Source organism: Leguminivora glycinivorella, chromosome 21 (assembly GCF_023078275.1).
Source record: "Leguminivora glycinivorella isolate SPB_JAAS2020 chromosome 21, LegGlyc_1.1, whole genome shotgun sequence".
Classification (NCBI taxonomy): domain Eukaryota; kingdom Metazoa; phylum Arthropoda; class Insecta; order Lepidoptera; family Tortricidae; genus Leguminivora; species Leguminivora glycinivorella.
In genome coordinates this window covers 7785902-7805855 of record NC_062991.1, presented here as the reverse complement: position 1 = coordinate 7805855, position 19954 = coordinate 7785902, and the positions used below count along the sequence as shown (strand labels likewise).

Genomic DNA, 19954 nt, shown 5'->3' with positions numbered 1-19954 from the left:
TCGAAATTTTAACTACACAGATCGATAGCGCTTGAAATTCTGAACAAAACTGTATATATAACTCATTTTCGCCAAAATGTCCTTTACGCCAATTGAACCCAGAGGTATCGATATGTAGCATCAGTTTAAAGTAATTTTTCTTTTTGGGAGGCGTGTAGATTTCATATTAAGCTAAGAATTGTGGTCGCAGCGTTTCTTCATGTCGGTATTGGGGCAGATACAGTCGAAGAGGGGGGAGAAGCCTCGTCAGGCCGCGACAGGCCTCGCTGTGGGGAATATGGTTAAATGGTTAGCAATAAGTGTGGGAAATATGGTTAGTAGTTAGGTTAGCCATAAGTAAATATAGGGCCGTCCCAGGCCTCGCTACATGTCTTGTTGTGGGGTTAGATGGTTAGCAATAAGTGAAAATAATATCGTTAATAATATGGTTAGCAGTCTGAGGCGTGTAGGTTTAATGTGTGGTCGCTGAGTTTGTTCACGTTTGTGTTACGGTGCTGTTACACGGGCAACACAATTGCCAGCAATTCACATACCATTGCCGCGTTTGCTCAATACGCACCAACGAACATGGAACAAACGCGGCAATGGTATGTGAATTGCTGACAATTGTGTTAGCCGTGTAACAGTACCTTTAGAGTCATCAAATCGAAGTAAATAAACACAACATTATTATAAATACAAACCGCAAAGGTACTAGTGTTAATTAGATAAAGTACTAGGTTATGTCATTGTAAATGTTATGATATTTCTGTAAGGGCGCGGTCATAGCTGAGCCCAGGAATGTGTCATATCATATATGTGACACATATCATAAACATAATGTAACAACATCTTTTTTATTTAAAATTTTCCTATACAAGAGCAATACTTTGCTAGCATGATTGGAGTCAAAGTGCAGAAAGGACTGATCTTTACGTATAGGTAAAGGGCAGTATGTATCTGAAAAAAGTGGCAGACACAGGGAATAGGTTCAGGACTGAAGAGTCTCCAATAGCAGGAGACTTTTGTAGACTGACGTTGGACAAAACGATGGACAAAGGCCAGACATTACTACAGTAGCTTTACCCATTTTTAAAGCAGCCATAAAGTACTTACAAAAGCAGTCCTTTCCTAAAGAATAGTAGGACAAGGATGGTCATAAAGTCATATTTACCGGTCTTCCATACGGCACTCTCCATCGCGGGCCTTGCAAGCGTTCTTGAAGCGGTCAAACAGCACGGAGCAGGCCTTCTCGTTGTGGCAGACACTCAGGGCGTAGGTGCAAGTCGGTAGGGTTTCCACGGGGTACGGGTCTTTCTCTGGAACAAACATATTCATCAGTAAAATATTGTAATTGAATCATCTGCTCTCAAAAAGTATGTAATAGTGACCAAACCTAATAAAAATTAAAATTAAAATAGGGTTTCATTCAGAGGAAAATATTAAAGTTAAGAAAGAAAAGAAGACCGGAAGAAAAAATGAAAAATAGACACAAATGGACATAATACAAAATAAGAGAGATGAAAAAAAAAGATAGAGTAAAAAAAAGAAAGACAATAAAGGATAAATAACCAAAATCTAGAAAAGAAAGAAGAGTAGGAGAAAAAGAGTAAACAAAGAAAAGACATAGAGAAAACGATGAAAAGGATGAAAAAAATGATACTTATTATCTTTAAAAGAAAGAAAGGTACGAAAATAAAGAAATTAACAAAAGAAGGACAAGAAAGAAAAGGAACTAAATAAAGTGATGACTAGGAATAAATACGAGAGCAAAAGAAAAGTAGATGAAAGTCACAAAGGTCTCACCCTTCTTCATGACGAACACGCAAGGATGGTCAAACAGGAAGTCGCGGAAGGAGTTACACTCGGGGTCCACGTTCGGCTCCCGGCAGAGGCAGGTCGGCTTGAAGAACGGGAACGCCTGCAGAGTCCGCAGCGCCGCCTGGCACTTGGTCACAGTCACCGTCGAGCATGCCACTGCAACAATGGGGTTTCGTGTTTTATACATTGCGTAAGAAGAATAAAAAAGAAAATATTTTTGAACAGCTATTATAGTGATTTCATGATCTGCTAGTAAATAGCAGTCAAATTTAGATTTCAAATTTGGAACCTTTGCACGGGACCGATAGGGATCTTAGGACTCGAAAAGGAGGGGTCTGGAAGTCAGGAGGTTAATAGATGAGGTAATCCTTGATCAGTTTCTTTACTTGTATTGTACGTGGCAACAACATTTTTGAGACTGTTGTAATTTTACATATAGGTCAAATAATATCACTGAATCAAGAAATTATTCTTGTCTAAAGACAGTCGCTTAATCCGCTAAATCATTTTCGATATTGATTGTATGTAAGTTTGTGTTTTTTGTTATCTAAGTCTATTTAAATACTTGCAACTACATTTCTTAGAAGTGGATGTTCTTCGGATCAAAGCATCTCTGTAACTTGATCAATATTCGTATAGGTATTTGAGTCCCGTATACGTAATTTATTTTTATTTTATAACTATTTTAACTTAATACTTAAACATTAAGAACCTTAGAATGGACTCAATATTTTCTGAGAAACTTAGATTCTAGCCAGTTTAGGTACCAATTACTATCTATATTTATGACATCGTTAATTTGTTCTCAACTTCTTTTATTACTTTAATTAACTTTGTAAAGGTTAATTTTACCAACTAAAGTTAATATCATTTCGAATTTACGAAACGAAGCGCTAGTAGATATTAACCTCTAGCTGTCCAGAACTTACAAAGAAAACTTCGAAAAAATAATGTGTAGAAATAAAGAAACATATATTATAAGAATTGAAGACCTTTTTATAGGCTAGAAGTTAAAACCTATTTTTATCAGCCAAAAATTCGCATTATTTTAGCATCAATCTTACTGAAAAACTTCATGAATACATCCCCGATGCGGGATCCCAGAAAAAAGGGCTCGAGGGGTCCCAGGGTCAGCCCTGCACCGCCTTAACAAGGTCCCGCAAAAACCGTTCACGTGGCAAAAACATACATGTGATTATCTGGAAAAATCGGCAGATTTTAGGGTACCGCAGGAAGTTTCCGGTTCATTAGAACCTAAACTCAAATTACTCTATTACACAGTACAACATAAAGTCAAAAACACATATTCTCATATAAACATAAATTCAAAATAGCCTTAACACCGAAATACTCGTCCCAAAACACCCTAAATACAAAACGCACTTATCCTGATTATGTACGACTCCCGCATCACCTAATGTTATAAGAATTGAAACTTAGATCAAACTAATCCCATAATAGACTAATCCTAAAATACACCATTCTCGAAAATAAAACAGTCATAGAACACGCTAGTGTCAAAACACCCTATTTTTTTCAATAATCACTCCTAATTGCCAGTGTCCTGGCCCCGTAGCCGAATGGCATTTCTCCGACGCCAAACGAAAACGAAACGCCGCGAAAGTTAGTCTGGCTCTGTCGCGCCAATACGCAAGAGCGATAGAGATAGATATCTACTAGCGTTTCGTTTTGTGAGCGTTTCGTGAGCGTTTGTGCCATTCGGCTACGCACCCTGGTACGTCCTTGTTCTATTCACAATAAAGTCGCGTCAAGATTATTGTAAACACTAGGACATTTAGGGTATTTTGGGACTAGCTTATTTTGAAACTATTGTGTTTTGAAAATCGTGTGGAACATGAACCGTGTATTACGGGAATAGCTTGTTTTAGCCTTGTGCTTTTATGACAGTAGGCGATCATGGTAATAGTATAATATAATAGAGATAAGTTCGTTTTGAATTTAGACTTTTAGGGTGTTTTGGGATGTTAGGCTATTTTGAATTTATGTTTATATGAGAATATGTGTTTTTGACTTTATGTTGTACTGTGTAATAGGGTAATTTAAGTTTAGGTTCAAATGAACCGGAAACCGCAGGAAATTCTTCCTAGGTATTCACCTACCTAACCGATTGAATCGTTTTTCCAAGAAATAGCTTCTATTAAATGTGTGACCTATCAACAAATATTTCAATGACTTGGAAATAAAATGCTCATGTTATTTTTTTTTATTATGAATGGGCTTACTCTTGACCTTGTAAAGATATGAGTGCAAATATGTTAGCTATGAAATTGTTTTCCTAAAAATTGCACAACGACAATCGCACGACTTATTATAAAAAATTAAAAAAATAAAATTCAGTTTGTTTTTTATACTATTGCAATGTCACAGAACCCTTTTAACTGGATCACTCATAAACCTACAGAACCTTTCTCTTACAAGTCGCTTATGTTCTTGTCCAACTTTTTGTCCGAAAGTCATTAGGAGTCGTCCGAGATTCGGGCATTGTGATCGAAATTACTTGCTAACCGGATTACCTTTTACTGTTGGTGTCTTAGATTTTTGCGTGCGGATGACGTCATATCACATTAGTGATGGAATAAGTTCTGAAATACTTTTTGATATTAAGTACCACTGACTGACTGTAGTTAGTTACCTGCTGAAAGTAACATATATACTTTCCGAGATATTATTTTAAGCCTAAACTCGATTGGTACAGGAGCTCAAAAAAGATAAATATCAGTGAAGCCTTAATTGAGCATTTCTTGTTTTTTTTGCCACTTTTATGAAATGTGACATTTTTGAAAAAAAAAAATGGTATTTCTACTCAGAATCACTAGCTTTTGCAATCCTAGTAGTTAAAAAAATTGTCCCATACGATTTTTTCTTATTTTGTTACCATTTTCCGTACATGTTGTGTGGGGTAACAAAAGATAAAGTAACAAAAATGTATGGAAATTCTTGGACACTTTTTGTCTCCCAGTGAGATTGAAAGTACTCGTGATTCTGAGTACCTACAATTGACCTAAAATTCCCTAAAAAAATCAAAATAAAAAAAAATGGCAAAAAAAAAAGAAAAGCTCAATTGCGGAATTAATCTTTGTGTTCATAAGAAAAAAGTGAAACCTCCCAAATTTTTGACGCAGGTGTTTTTTATGGACAAAATTGTTTTAGGTTCATAACTTTCTAAGAGTAGTTTTTGGTTTCAAATCATGGGTCTTCTTGAGATGTTTTATTTAAGTTACTTTACGGGCATTTTCCACTTAATCAATCATGAATTTTTATCAAAATCGGTCAAGCTATTATTTTAAACCCATTTCCTTTTAAAGGGATTTATTTGGGATAAGAACTATTTTATAAATACGCCTGGTAGCCACGCATACAATACAATACAATACAATACAAATCCACTTTATTGCACAACCTCAGAAATGTACATAGGAACACACACATTATAATATCGTCTAACGGAAAATTTTGTTTATATAGGTAAAACGCGCACAATAGAAAATATAAGAAAACCTTTTCCATTCACAGAAGCTGACTCTACAAAATCTCTTAAATATCTTTCATCATCAAATTAAAATAAAGTCACCTCCACACTGGCCATAAATCAGCGTCAGGCCAAATTGAAGTAGAATGCACAAAAGATTCGGGATAAAAAATGTTCGCCAATATATCACTGCTTGAGCAGAAACGTAGTTCCATTCGCTTGCCGTGTTGACTGCTCAGATCACGGAACACCTCAACTATTTAAATACTAGACTAGACGAAGCATTCAAGTCAACTCAAATCTCGGATAATGGCGATGAAATATGTTAAAGAGGCGCGTTCCTATATACACAGTCTAAGCTCGTGTAGGTGAACGCGTGTCATGCTTGTATGAGTGAGATATCACAGGTCGACTGGTCGCGTGTTTGACAGGCGGTAACAGGTAACCGAGAGCGGATGGGCGGCACTTTCAGCGGGGAGCGGGAGTTACCTTACTATACGACAGTACTCTTTATTATACTGTGCCGGAGCACTCAAGCCAACTCCAAGTCACCACCATGTCAACGTTTACAATCTGCACTCGTGTGATTTTGGAATATTTCTAAAAAATGGGTTTTAGAGTCGAACCTGGGCCGTTATACTATGTAACGGTGTAAGATGCTAATCAATTGCGCTGCTCAAACCTTGGCGTTTTACCAGTAAAACAGACAGCAAAGAAATCGCAAAAAAACCACGATCAAGGTGAATTGGCTGGTCCTTGGTTGCCGGTTCTCTTATCCAATGGGAACACAGATAGGGAAATTAGGGTGTTCGAGCATTGAGCATTAACGCCGACCCTCGTCAGGCTAGTGTGTACACGGCTTTAGGTGTTTTGTGCGTCAAAGTTATGATCATTGTAATGCAAACACGCCTTAGCCTTAGGGATAGCTACTTGGCTAATCTTCGTTTTTTAACCGCCGCCCCAAATCTCAAGGAAGGGGGTTCTCAATTCGTCTGTATTTTTTAATGGTTTTTTTCTTTTATGTTACAATGTGTTTATGTTGTCACAATATCTCCGTCGTTACTGGACCGTTTTAGACATTTTTTTTGATTGAATGTACCTATATGTATACAGATTGGTCCCATTTTTATCAGAACCCATTTCTGGTGATGGGATCCTGGAGAAATCGAAGGAACTCCTCAAATTTAAAAGGCAACCATATGGTGATTTTTGTGTTTTTATAAGAAAAGCATGCATTTATGTTACAATTAACCACCCGGATTATTTTACAAAGCGTGAAGTAATGTTTACAAGACAACTCCGGGCTCAATACCAACATCTTCTTTACCAACCAGTATGCAACTCTGATGTATATAAGAGAAATGCATTTGACATGTGTATTGTAATTTTTAACAACCTCCCTAAATATTTAAGAATGTTAAACGGAAATGAGTTAAGGATAAAATTGACTGAGTGGCTACTTGGACACTGTTTTTACTCAGCTAAGGATTATTTGGAATGTAATGAGGATTGCTGATTTGGTGTTGACATAAATTATTTTATTGCTTTAGCTTTTGACAATTCGGGAATAATACCTTAGTTTATAATTATTACTTTTCATTCATTGACTATCCTAATTCTACTTTACTGTCATTTTTATATATATATTTTTTTTTATTGTATAATGATTGCATGCTCATAGTTAGTTAATTAGTACTCGTACCTTCATGTACAAACTGTAAATAATTTGCATGTTGATGTTATGTCGACGGGATACTGTGACTAAATATTTTACTTATAAGATCTTATTGTAACGTATTCATGCAAATAAATATTTCTATTCTTCTATTCTATTCTTATATACGGAACAGGGACATTTGGTGCAGTGGAACTGCTGATGATGGTCAGAACGGAACTCCTCAAATCTGAACGGCACACTTCTAGTGACTTTGGTATTTTTATAAGAACAGTGTGCACTTACGTCCAGAACAGTGACATTTGGTGAAGATCAGAACGGAACACCTTAAATCTGAACGGCACGCTTATAATGACTTTGGTATTTTTATAAGAATAAATTTGCATTTATGTTCAGAACAGTGACATTTGGTGCAGTGGAACTTCTGATGATGATCAGGACGGAACTCCTCAAATCTGAACGGCACACTTATAGTGACTTTGGTATTTTTATAAGAACAGCGTGCATTTAAGTTCAGAACATTGACATTTATTGGTTAGGAGATTTGTTCTCTTTGTTATGTTTTGTCCGCGGTCAAAATCATTTAAACCTGAAGTTACGGAAAGATTGTCTGGAAGAGATCGTTTTTGAGCGGTAACCGCCTGTCGTTACCTAGTTGTAGTTGTAAATATTTGATATGGACACTTTCATTGGCCCACTTAAAAAGTTTTCTTAATCAAAAACCACGATACAAAATTTTAATTTTTAAAAATCTCTCGACATAGTGAACTGACTTTCATCAAGCATAGCTTCTTAGCACTACAGATATGGACGTACTAAAAACCTTTGTTTTTAGGGTTCCGTAGTCAACTAGGAACCCTTATAATTTCGCCATGTCTGTCTGTCCGTCTGTCCGTCTGTCCGTCCGTCCGTCCGTCCGTCCGTCCGCGGATAATCTCAGTAACCGTTAGCACTAGAAAGCTGAAATTTGGTACCAATATGTCTGTCCGTCTGTCCGTCCGTCCGTCCGTCCGTCCGTCCGTCCGTCCGTCCGTCCGTCCGCGGATAATCTCAGTAACCGTTAGCACTAGAAAGCTGAAATTTGGTACCAATATGTATATCAATCACGCCGACAAAGTGGTAAAATAAAAAGTGGAAAAAAATGTTTGGTTAGGGTACCTAGATGTAAAGTGGGGACTGTTTTTTTTTCATTCCAACCCCAACGTGTGATATATTGTTGGATAGGTATTTAAAAATGAATAAGGGTTTACTAAGATCGTTTTTTGATAATATTAATATTTTCAGAAATAATCGCTCCTAAAGGAAAAAAAAGTGCCCCCCCCCTCTAACTTTTGAACCATACGTTTAAAAAATATGAAAAAAATCACAAAAGTAGAACTTTATAAAGACTTTCTAGGAAAATTGTTTTGAACTTGATAGGTTCAGTAGTTTTTGACAAAAATACGGAAAACTACGGAACTCTACACTGAGCGTGGCCCGACACGCTCTTGGCCGGTTTTTTTTAACTTTCCTCGTACAGTAATGATATTTATTTTGCGATAAAAATAAAAGTGACATTTGGGATACCGAAAGTGACAAGCGGAATTATGAACCGTGCCCTGTCACATTAGGGGAATCACGAGAAATGAGATCGGCTGGGCGGCTCGAATAATTACATTTATTTCTATGGAAATATTATTATTTTGTTTAAGTTAATAAAATTGGACAGTTTTGTATGTTAAAACAACTTTGCATACAATACTTTCTTTACGACCATTCACATACTTTCTAAATCATTTTCTACAATATTTTTCTGGAAATACACTGTTGACTGGAGTTTGACACAAAGTTCTCCTGCCTGCGGCAGTCGTAAATAATATCACGCATCTTTAATGTCCCCCTTACCTCCCTTGTTGTACTATTATCCATAGCTTCACAATATTAAATCAACGGGGTATCATAAAACCAGAGTCGGCTTATCTAACAGCTCTAATGTATCATATTAATTAACTAATTGAACTTGGGCCCTAGGCAAAGTTCTAGGCTTTTGACTAGTTATATATCTAAAATAGAGATAATTTTACTAATGGGTACAAGGCAAGGTCAATACGGGTAAGTGCCTCATAAGGGGAAGTGTCTGGAATCACATTTGACCGTTTTACTCATTGTCACAGGTCGTCGTTGAGATTGCCAATTCCGTTATGTGCATTTTTTCGATTTTTCGTTTTTTGCACGTCTAATGCAAAAACCCGAATACGCAAATTCTACTTGGATCAGGTTTTAACTAAACACATTTGTGATTTTATCCCCAAAAATAAAAACATATGTACTTCCAAGCACATATGGTGTTTTTTCGAGTTCATATTTTTGCTACTTACAAAGGTCAGTGTCGGGAAGACCGTCTACCCGAAAAGACCGTCTACTGAATATAACTTTTGTATTTATATATCTACCACTTCTTACACCTCCGAAGATATACCAGTTTTTCATCCTTAATCCATTGGTCTTCAATAGATATCCCTAGGACGAACACTAGTTAACAATAAACTTGATTCGTGTTTCGAACTCGAACATCGAGTTCAACATGGTTACGCAAAAAATTAAAATTAAATAGAAGCAGTCGGAATATATGTGCATTATGTATGTAACGTAGTAATTTAATAATCGTTCTTCCTGGTTTAGTACAATTAATGCTCTTAAAAGCTGCCCACTGACACCAGACAGGAAGCCAACAAAGTTAAATTTGGTAAAAAGCTGCGTAGTTACCTCATAAATTGTGTATAGAAATAGTTTATCATAAGTATTTAATGATATAGATTGTTTTCTAAGAGAGTAGAGACTGCACGATCCCACAGTCAAACCGTGGAAACTGTTTTGTGGGACACTGTACTTGTATAAGCTGTATACACTTAAGTTAATAAATAAAAAAAATAAAAAAAAATAAAAAAAACGCGTTCGATTTATTGTTTTATGTTCTGAAATATGACGGAAAGACCGGCATAGGTACCTATAAGAGTAAGGCACCTTTTTTAGGCTTTATGGGAAATAAGTCGAGTTTAAACGGGTGTTGTAGGTTAATTTTAATTATAAGTTTCGGCTTTGCTTTTGTCTGGACCTGAAAAAAGAATGTTATCAACCATGAGACATATGATCATGATATGACGGTCTTGCCTTATAAATAGAAAAATGCTGATATGTTGAAAATATCAACGTTATTTGTTTTAATATCTATCACATTACTCCCTGTTATATTACAGAATATAACAATGAACATGATTTTTTTGATACTTATTTCCATATGAAATTACGCAACAACGAGCACTAGACGGTCGACCAGCCGAACCTTAAAAAAAGTGTTTTTTATCACATAAGTTTACTTTAAGTTTAATTCACCAAAATATTATAAAAGCTGTGTAGAATACAAAATTTGCTAGCCCATAGGATCATGAGGATCACTCCAGACTACTTTAATAGTCTACTCAAACTTACTATTTCAAATAAAGTATGCCGGTCTTGTCCGCACTGACCTTACTCAAGATTAGTTTAAACGTATGAACTCTCAATAAATACAGATAATTAGTTTAAACAAGCCAAATGTGAAGGCTAGACACTCTTCCCATTATGACACACTTATCCGTATAAACCTTAAGTCAAAATAATGTAAGTGTCCTACATAATGTAAGATCTAGGTTAACCTTAACCTAAGACGGTACTTAGTTGAGGCAAAAGCGTTTAAAAATCATGAAATACCAGCTTTTGCCCGCGGCTTCGCTCGCGTTAAAATTGAAAATTAAGGAATGCTCCATGCAACCTTCCACCCCTTATTTTAGGGAAGTAGGGGGTTAGAAAGGGACATAAAGTAGCCTATGTAACTCTCCATCTCTTCAACTATCTCCGCGTCAATTCGTCGCTCCGTTTTGCAGTTAAAGACGGACAAACAGACACACAAACTTTCCCATTTACAATATTAATTAGTATGAATAAAAGGACCAAAATCTTTCCTTAATACACTTTATACTTGAGACACTCAGGTCTGATACAATAAAATTACCAACAAAATTCTATAAGATAATAGAATTTTTGATACTAGGTAGTTCTATATTCTATTCCATTCCATGATTTACATTTTTTGTCATTTTCCGTGAGAGGAACGTATTCTAAATCGTAAACACACGGTAGGAATTCTGCGGTTAAGCACGTGTGTACGAGCTTACGAGAGACATGGTAATTAGTGTGATTACTCTACAGCCCATTATAGTACAACCTGTGGCTTTGATGATCCATTCAAGACAAACCTTACATGCTAAGGTCTTTAGAGCCTTGGGTCGACTCGTTAGTTTTTCGTCACATTCCTAAATTTGTCCGGTTCTGCTTTTGTCACCCATTCTTCATTCGTCGACTAAGGGTCAGATGCATCAATTACATTTGACAGACACATCATCGTCACGCAGCAGTCGTCTATGGAACTTCCCATACAATAGAATTTAACGAACGATTTAACGGTGACAGACGGTTTGCTGCAACCGGCCCTTAGTCTGCTAGTTGAGCTGTTGGCCTTTTTCTTATTTCGACTCAATCGTTTTTCGACATAAGACCGCGAAAAAGCACGAAAAACATCGAAGAGAAACATCCAAGATTTGGCGCAGGCACTAGTTTTACGAAAGCGACTGCCATCTGACCTTCCAACCCGAAGGGTAGCTTATTGGAATTAGTCCGGTTTCCTCATGATGCTTTCCTTCACCGAAAAGCGACTGGCAAATATCAAATGACATTTCGCACATAAGTTCCGAAAAACTCATTGGTACGAGCCGGGGTTCGAACCCACGACCTCCGAATCGAAAGTCTTACCGCTAGGCCACCAGCGCTTGTGAACAACCGTTTAAGAAATATCAACACTAAAATCTCGAGTCATTACTAGCTTACCCATCAAACCTACAACCTACCGTACACCCACAACCATTGTAAAGCCGGAGACACACCAAAGAATGCCCGTCATATTGTCCCCGTCTTACCTATTGTCTGTCCTCTTTGATCCCAAATAAAAGATGGCGGTTTTAGGAAGCAATTAGAAAGAATGGAGGGGAAATTCGTTATCAGTGTATACGCGGCTTAATAAATTATTAACTAGATTTCGTATTGATTTTGGAGGGTGATTATGGATAATTGGAGCACTGTGGGAGGTTCTTGGTGAAATTATCGTAATACTCCGTGACATTTAGCTATGGAGTTTGTGTCAGATAAATACTGTTTTTAACCTTTTAATCTGTATAAATATATTTTTTCCTTGAATCCCAGGTTTCGGCGTTTAGACACTAGTTTTTTTGCGGCTATCTGACTGTCCAATCCTGAGGAAAAACTAGGCCTTATTGGGATTAGTCCGGTTTCCTCACGATGTTTATTCTTCACCGAAAAGCAACTGGCAAATATCAAATTACATTTTATATATACTGGCCTTAGCGTCTATTTCAGACGATTTATGGTGCAATGTCCGAGAGACATCGCTTTTGATGACTAAAGAGACCTATGCGAGAGCGACATATTCTGCTACATAGCTGACAAGGGAAGCTTGCAACCGATTGCGACGTTTCGCTGTGGTGTTTTCTTTCCCTTTTGTCACCAAGTGCCGCAAACCAGGTTTCATTGACGAACTTGCAACCGTCTCCAACGCACTTTCGCCACTCCGTCCGCTTCTCCTCAAGCACTTTGTATATAAATAAGTTCCGGAAAACTCATTGGTACAACCCGTGACCTGGGGATTGAAAGTTGCATGCTCTTACCGCTAGGCCACCAGCGCTTTTTAAGGTGCTTGTGTCTTAAATAAAAACACAACTAAAATAACCATTACAATATCTCATGACCTTAAGCATGATCATGTAAAATTTGTCAGCCTGTTCCAACCCAATGGTTAGAAATGGTATATGAGTTTGAGTATTCATTAATTATGTAGATAAGGAACAATTTGTTATTTATATTGTACCTACACGAGGCGGGTTAAGTAAAGGTTATAGTTTGTCCTTGATTATTGAACTGCTGAAGAACTTTACATTAATTGTTTATGTCAAATATGAACTGTTTTTAGCTTTTGTACTTCACGTCCATGGCGTAGAATCAGTAATTTGAGAGGACTTGTAAAAAAATAAATATTTAAATCATTGTATCAAGCGAGACTGATGACTTTAGATTTACTAACCCATCTTCCGTCTTTGATCCCACCGTGAAAGAGACACGGCGATGTTGATAGTTACTCGCCCAGCGGTGAGCTATCAATATCGCCGTGTCTCTTTTATTCGCACGGGGGTGATTATCTTTGGTTCGTTTTTATAGCCGATAGCTCATAGCTTACTAGCTCGCGGTGGGACCAGTGCCTAAAAACGAACAAAAGATAAGCACTCCCGTGCAAATAAAAGAGACACGGCGATGTTGATAGTTACTCGCCCAGCAGTGAGCTATCAATATCGCTGTGTTTCTTTTATTAGCACGAGAGTGCTTATCTTTTGTTAGTTTTTATAGCCGATAGCTCATAGCTTACTAGCTCGCGGTGGGACCAGTGCCTTTTGTCAATAGTGTGAAATATCCCCGTCAAAATTATCTGGTGGTTTGATAAGGCTAGGGCCTTTAAAGCTCGGCCACACATCCGCGTTTTGAAAGTGCAGCGAGCATAGCGTAATGATGGCGGTGCGCCGGACGGAGCAGATTGCGAGCGTTTTCAAAGCGGATCGGTGCGCCGATCCGCGCGCGTTCTGCACATGGCAACTTCTAAGCCTATATTTTGCAACTGTAAACTTCTAATAAGTACTGAATGACACATAAGATATCAAAACAACATTTTGGAATAAAACAATTAGCTAAATGGTTAACATTTAATCCATATTCGGACAAGTCCGCTCACAATGCGCGCTGTGTTATGTGTTATGTGTGACCGCGCGAGCGTACTCAGAGCGGATCGGCGGCGCATATGTAAATCTTAATATTCAATAATTCAACTACAGGGTACAATAAATTCGATCGACCAAATACCGGAAACTAAAATCACATGAAACTTTTATTATCTAGCGAAAATCACAAGCAATTTCTTGCACTAAAAAGGGGCTTTACATCTCCGAAGATTTATCGAACGAACCGCTAAACACCGGGAGTTTTTAAGGCATTAGTGTTGACAAAATGGCGCCGTGTCAGGGGCCAGTCCCCTGTCACTGACTCATTGTGTGAGATTGCCAAAGTAATTGTTTTATAAATAGCTGGCAGACGACGAATGTCGGGGTTTAAGGGCTCTTTTTTGGGGTTTCACGGCTGTGATGTAGGTAAAAGTTGGAGGCGAATGGATTTTGATGGGCTTGCAACTTAGCGCGCTGTAGTTATGAGGTTTTTGAAGTTTTTAGTGTAGTTTGGGACGGTTTCGTTATGCAGGCAATGTACTGAAGTATCGTCTACTTTATTTTTCTTGTGATTAGGAAGCAAACGAGCAGACGGATCGCTTGATAGTACCTAAGTGATTATCGGTGTCCTGCCGTTTCGCCAAAAAACGTTTCGTCAAATTTCATTACCCAATAATCATTTCGCAATAGTTTTATTTCCCAAAGTATTGTTTGGCAAAGGTATGTTTCGCAATGATTTTCTTTGGTCAAATTATCATTTGGCACAATTTTAGTTAGTCAAATTTTATTTAGTCAAAACTTTATTTCGCAAACGTTTTTAATGGCAAAACTTATATCCCAAAAACATGTTTGGTCAAAATTTCACATCGCAAATTTCGAAAATATTTAGGCATTTTCATTTCTACGGGATTAATTTAATTTACCGAAGATTTTTTTGCCAAATTTAACTTAAAATTGTCAAATGATAATTTCAGTTTTATTCCCAAGGCTTCAGTTGGACACGAAAAGTTTGCTCAACTTTATTTTTGTCAAATTAATATTACCGCGGACAAATTTATTTTGTCAACTAACTTTTGTCAAAAAAATTTTCTACAAATTACACCATGCAAAACCACGTTTGACAATAAATATTACAAGGCATAAATGTAATGTAATAATTTTATTAGTATTTAACAGAAAACTCGTGTGTGACAGGGTCAGTTTAGGTGCGACGACGAGCGAAGCGAGGAGGAGCGTGTTAGGTTGACAGTGAGCAAATGGCGTTTTAAAATAATTAAAAATTAATAGAACATAATGGTCTTGAAAACATAAAGTTTCTTATTAATAGAATGTATCCGGACATGTAAGTGAAATTGTCATCCTTGACATTTGCAGCAGGAGGAAAAGAAGTAGGTACGACATACACATTATTTCACACAAATCTTGGACACATAGTATAAAATCAACAAACAAATTTCCAGTGCACCATTTAATTACAATATATTAGGAAATGGAAATTTTGCCTAACAATACCTTTGACTAAATAATATTTGGTAAAATGAAATTTGACCAAGTAAATATTTTGGGAAACAAATACTTGCCAAAAAAAGTTTTGCTAAATGTCAATTTGCGATAAGTTGTTTTGCCAAACGTTTATTTGGGAAATGATAATTTGGGAATAATAGTTTGGGATGTGAAACTTTGGGAAACGTTTTTTGGCGAATCGTCAGTAAACCGTGATTATCGCTAAACATTAAAAATTTATTGAATATTTGTCCGTTCGTATCCGTTCAGAAATATACCACAGGCGGAATTTTGCGCAGTTAAGGACTGCCAAACATCATCTGAATATAATATATTAAGAGACTATAACTGAGAATAATATAATCAGTTGCCGATATCGGATGTAGAAAGGACGTAAAAGGTAGATGTGAAACATGGGGCCGATATCAGATCGGATAATGTTTAAACGCTGTCAGGCTACATACTCGTATTACAAGAAATTCGACAAAAAAATATAGACATTGAAAAGTGGCACCATAGTATTAATCAAAAGTGGCAGGATTCGTGTCTTTGTCACACATAAGTATATAAAATCATATATTATACTTGTACATACTAAATTTTACCTTATAAGATTTCTCTCTTTTATGTACTTTCTGTACCCATATAATTTCGTTAAATATACCTTTTTAGCAGTTCTTTCATCTAGAAAACAATACGTTAGAACTCAGAATATCCATCACAATTAGCGCGGCGGCCGCGCGACTGATCAATGCCAGTGAGCAGACAGATTCCGAAATTGGACCGTTTGCGGCGGCCTTTAATACAGAAACTTTTCATTAATCGCGCCTTTATCTTTGCATTTTGAGGAAATTTTATATAGTACTAGCTTTTGCCCGCGGCTTCGCTCGCGTTAGAAAGAGACAAAAAGTAGTCTATGTCACTGTCCGTCCCTTCAACTTTCTCCACTTAAAAAATCACGACAATTGTCGCTGCGTTTTGCCGTGAAGGACGGACAAACAAACAAACATACATTCTTTCCCATTTATTATATTAGTATTGATTTGAACAATTTAGAAGTTAAGTAACTGTCTGATAATGATAACTTATGAATTTAGTATCGTTCAAGTCGAACGGAAAACTTTATATTTCGAAAAACGAAATGTAACAATTTCGTTTTCTTTCATCCCCTTTTGGCCACTGAAACTAGAGTAGTTCATGTGCCCTTTATGGGATACATGCGTGATTGTCTGTATGTAGGTATGTATTGGCTGGGTGCACGACGACAGCATCACCTAGCGATTACAACTACGGCGGACTTTGAAACGCCAAATGGCTTTCTGTCAATACGAAGAGTAAGTAAATAAAAAAATCATTTTAATGAAATAGCGTATCTTTAATTCGATAATATAAATTTATAGTGTCGATAATAATAACATTCACCTTTTTAAACTCCGTCTAAAATGACTTAAATGACACAATCAATAAATTTCAGGTAAGTACAAACGGGGTTTCTCACGGTTGAGTTCACGAAGTGTAAATAAAGAAGTGAACTGATTTAAAAGCTCATAATGCATTTCATATATATTTATGCCTTTAGTGTCGTTACTAATGCAGAATTTTTGTCTATCTTAAAATTATTTTGTTTTAAAAGTATGCTAATTTACTTACTTTTTCCTCTCACAGCGATTATCTGTTTCATTTGTTGGTCTCGTTTTCAATTTGCTTGTGAATATTTATAAAATTTGTGGTCACTGTTTTTCCCAGTGTTCTTAGTCGATCACAGTCGACTACGTAGCAAGTATCGTGACGCATATTTATTTATTTTCCCCTCACTAGCTCGGAAACACGTGTTTTGTCCTTTAATACCAGCGGGTAAAAACGCATTTTATACACTAGTGGGTAAAGTAATTTGACCTTGAATAAAGTCAAATTAACTTGCTTTGAAATTGATAAAAGTAGGTGAATCTAGTAATAAAAATGATTTGCCACCTGTGGAACTAATGGAAGCAGTGATAAACACATTTTTTGCGTTGTAGTTTCCTCGCTATAGTGAGGGGAAAAGTTTTGTGTTACACTCGGGTGCAAATGTATTTTACTTCTCGTGTGTTAAAAAACTCGCAAGTTCAGTATTCTATTCTCGAACCACTCGCTTCGCTCGTGGTTCAACTATAGAATCCTTTCGCTTGCTCGTTTTTCAATTCCACACTCGGCGTTAAAATACAACTTTGCCCCCTTGTATAACAAATAACTATTTTACTTTAAATGCACGGATACGTAAATTTCGCTGTAAAAAGTGACAGTTGGTCTGTCGAGGATTCCTTTTTTGGCCACGGTGCGCGCGTTCGTGGTTCTCCCGCCACCGACTTCACACCCAGCCAATGTTTTAGAACAATAAAATCTAACCGTGACTTGGTTCACGACTACACGAGATATTTAATCCCACGTGAGATTTTAATTCAACGATTATTAGTCCCGATAGTCGTTTCAGCGGACGTTCTCGTTCTCATACCGAAGAGTCTTGATTAACATCTTGCGAGACTCTCGCTAGGTGGTTGGATCAAAAGTCCTCTGACGGCGTGAGTCAGAAGGCGGTTGGACACGGCGCGGATAGTCCGACGGATCCTCTCTCTGCAGCCCTAACCTTAGCCATCCTAAGTTAAGTTTTTTATAATGCGTTGTTTTATAATATGTTTATACATATTTTGTAGTTTTTATGGGTGATTTTATATTTTACTTTTATAATCATGCATACTGTAAAAGATCTAGTTAAAATAGTATTTTATGCAACAGGCGTTTAAAGCAGGTAAAAAAGAATTAGTAAAATTTGAGGCGAAAAAATTGTTACATGGACACGAGTTTTTTTGAAACATGGTTAAACACCGTTGCATACAATCAGCTTTTTCTACGACATGCACTTAGGTTTTAATAGTTTTCTTGAATAAATCGTGTTCATCCTGTTTCTGTATTTTGACTCAAAGGTTTGCACTGTCAGACTCGGCTGCGCAAAGCCTTATAACACGCCCGTCAGTGTTTTGCGTGCGGGGGTTACAGAGCCAAACAATGCGTTTTCAGTTTTTTCGACAATGCGCGCATGCGCGGAAAGCCGGCGGACGCTTGCTTTGCGAATGAATAGACCATCGCTATGTAGGGTTTTAAAGATCTGTGCACGACCCTGTAAATGACGAATAACAGTTCGGGAGTAGAAAAAGATAATTAAATAAAACAAAATCAACTAAGATATGGTCACTACCATAGTAGCGACAAAGCGTTTGTATGATTATTGTACATACTTAGGAAAAAGTATGTTAGTTAAATATGATTGTATAACTTATTATACCTAGGTACTTACTAGTTTTGCCCAATAACTACTACTTCATGTCTAATATTAGTGCCATTAGTGATAATAATATATGGGCATCTTTGAATCATGTCCATTCAGGTTTCCATTAGCAAATAAAAGAAAATTGCTTATTTCCCTGACATTTCCTCTTCATTTGTGAAGGTCAAAGTGCCAAAGGTTTTTGGTAAAATGATGCCAAGTTCCTATAAATATGTTTCAGCTTTGTGTCTCAATTGACAATCATATAAAAGGTTTTGTTTCCGAATTCAAGTTAATCCTAAATGTACTTGTAAGAATCTTTTAATGGAAAATCTAATTTTTTTTTAAATATTACTTCTACATTATTACAATCAATATCAATTCTAGGTTAAATTCATTAGTCATTACCTGATATGTAAACGAAAAACAAAATAAAAATTGCTGGATTAAAAAATATATTGGCTAAATAAAAATGCTTTTTGTACAAAAAATAAAAATTGTCAACATTATAAAGTCTAAGAGTAGGTTATTATTTTTAAAATGTTACAAAACCATCATCATCAACAATTTGCAAACTGTTTTTCCTTTCCCTCATGAAATCGTATCTTTCTACTAAAAACCCACTCACCGCAAACACTGTAAAATGTAACCAACATTCCAGTTCTTTTGTGAAGTGTCCAAACGAATAAATTACCCCATGATCCGGGCACAATGGACAACAATGGAGGGTATTATGCGAGCTTAACTTGTTTGAGTTTTTACGGACTTGGCGCTGTTTTTAGTTTCACGTTTTTTGGTTTTATATGCGTTTTTTAAGTTTTGCGTTAAGTTAGTTTTGATGTCGTGAGGTTTTTCTTTTTTTGGTCGTTGTTGTGCTGGCAGTTTCTTGAAATATTTTTTATTAGTATAAATTACAACAATAGGTATGTATTAAACCGTAAGGCGTGCTCAAACATATTAATATTCCAACTAAAGAAAATGAATGTATAACACGACATTAATAATATCACAAAAAAAAATGCCAACTGAATGTTGGATCACATGTACAATAAATATCAAGATTTTTAATTCTCAAGAAGAATGCTCTGCGCTTATGAAATGCAAATAAAATTACGACGACTTTTACATTGATGACTCTAAAATATAATCAATGCAATTGAAGATAAGTAAATATACCTCTAAACCATTCCTCTCATACCAAATTACCATACTTATTCCATCACAAACTCTCATACCCAAAATATCACATTTAATTCATGCCGAGTGTCCATGATAACGACCACGAACCTCAAGGACAGTCGGCAGCTTCGAGGGTCCTTCAAATTGAAGTA

General features: G+C 36.5%; 1 protein-coding gene across 1 annotated transcript in view; it reads right to left on the bottom strand.

Annotated features, from left to right (window-relative positions):
• LOC125237420 overlaps positions 1–19954 on the bottom strand; it is a 411697-nt gene that overhangs the window by 73460 nt on the left and 318283 nt on the right. Inside the window, exons 4-5 of the mRNA XM_048144480.1 lie at positions 1786–1956; positions 1154–1298 (exon numbers count right to left, since the gene is read on the bottom strand). Coding sequence (XP_048000437.1) covers positions 1154–1298; positions 1786–1956 — 316 coding nt within the window. The remainder of the gene's footprint in view (positions 1–1153; positions 1299–1785; positions 1957–19954) is intronic.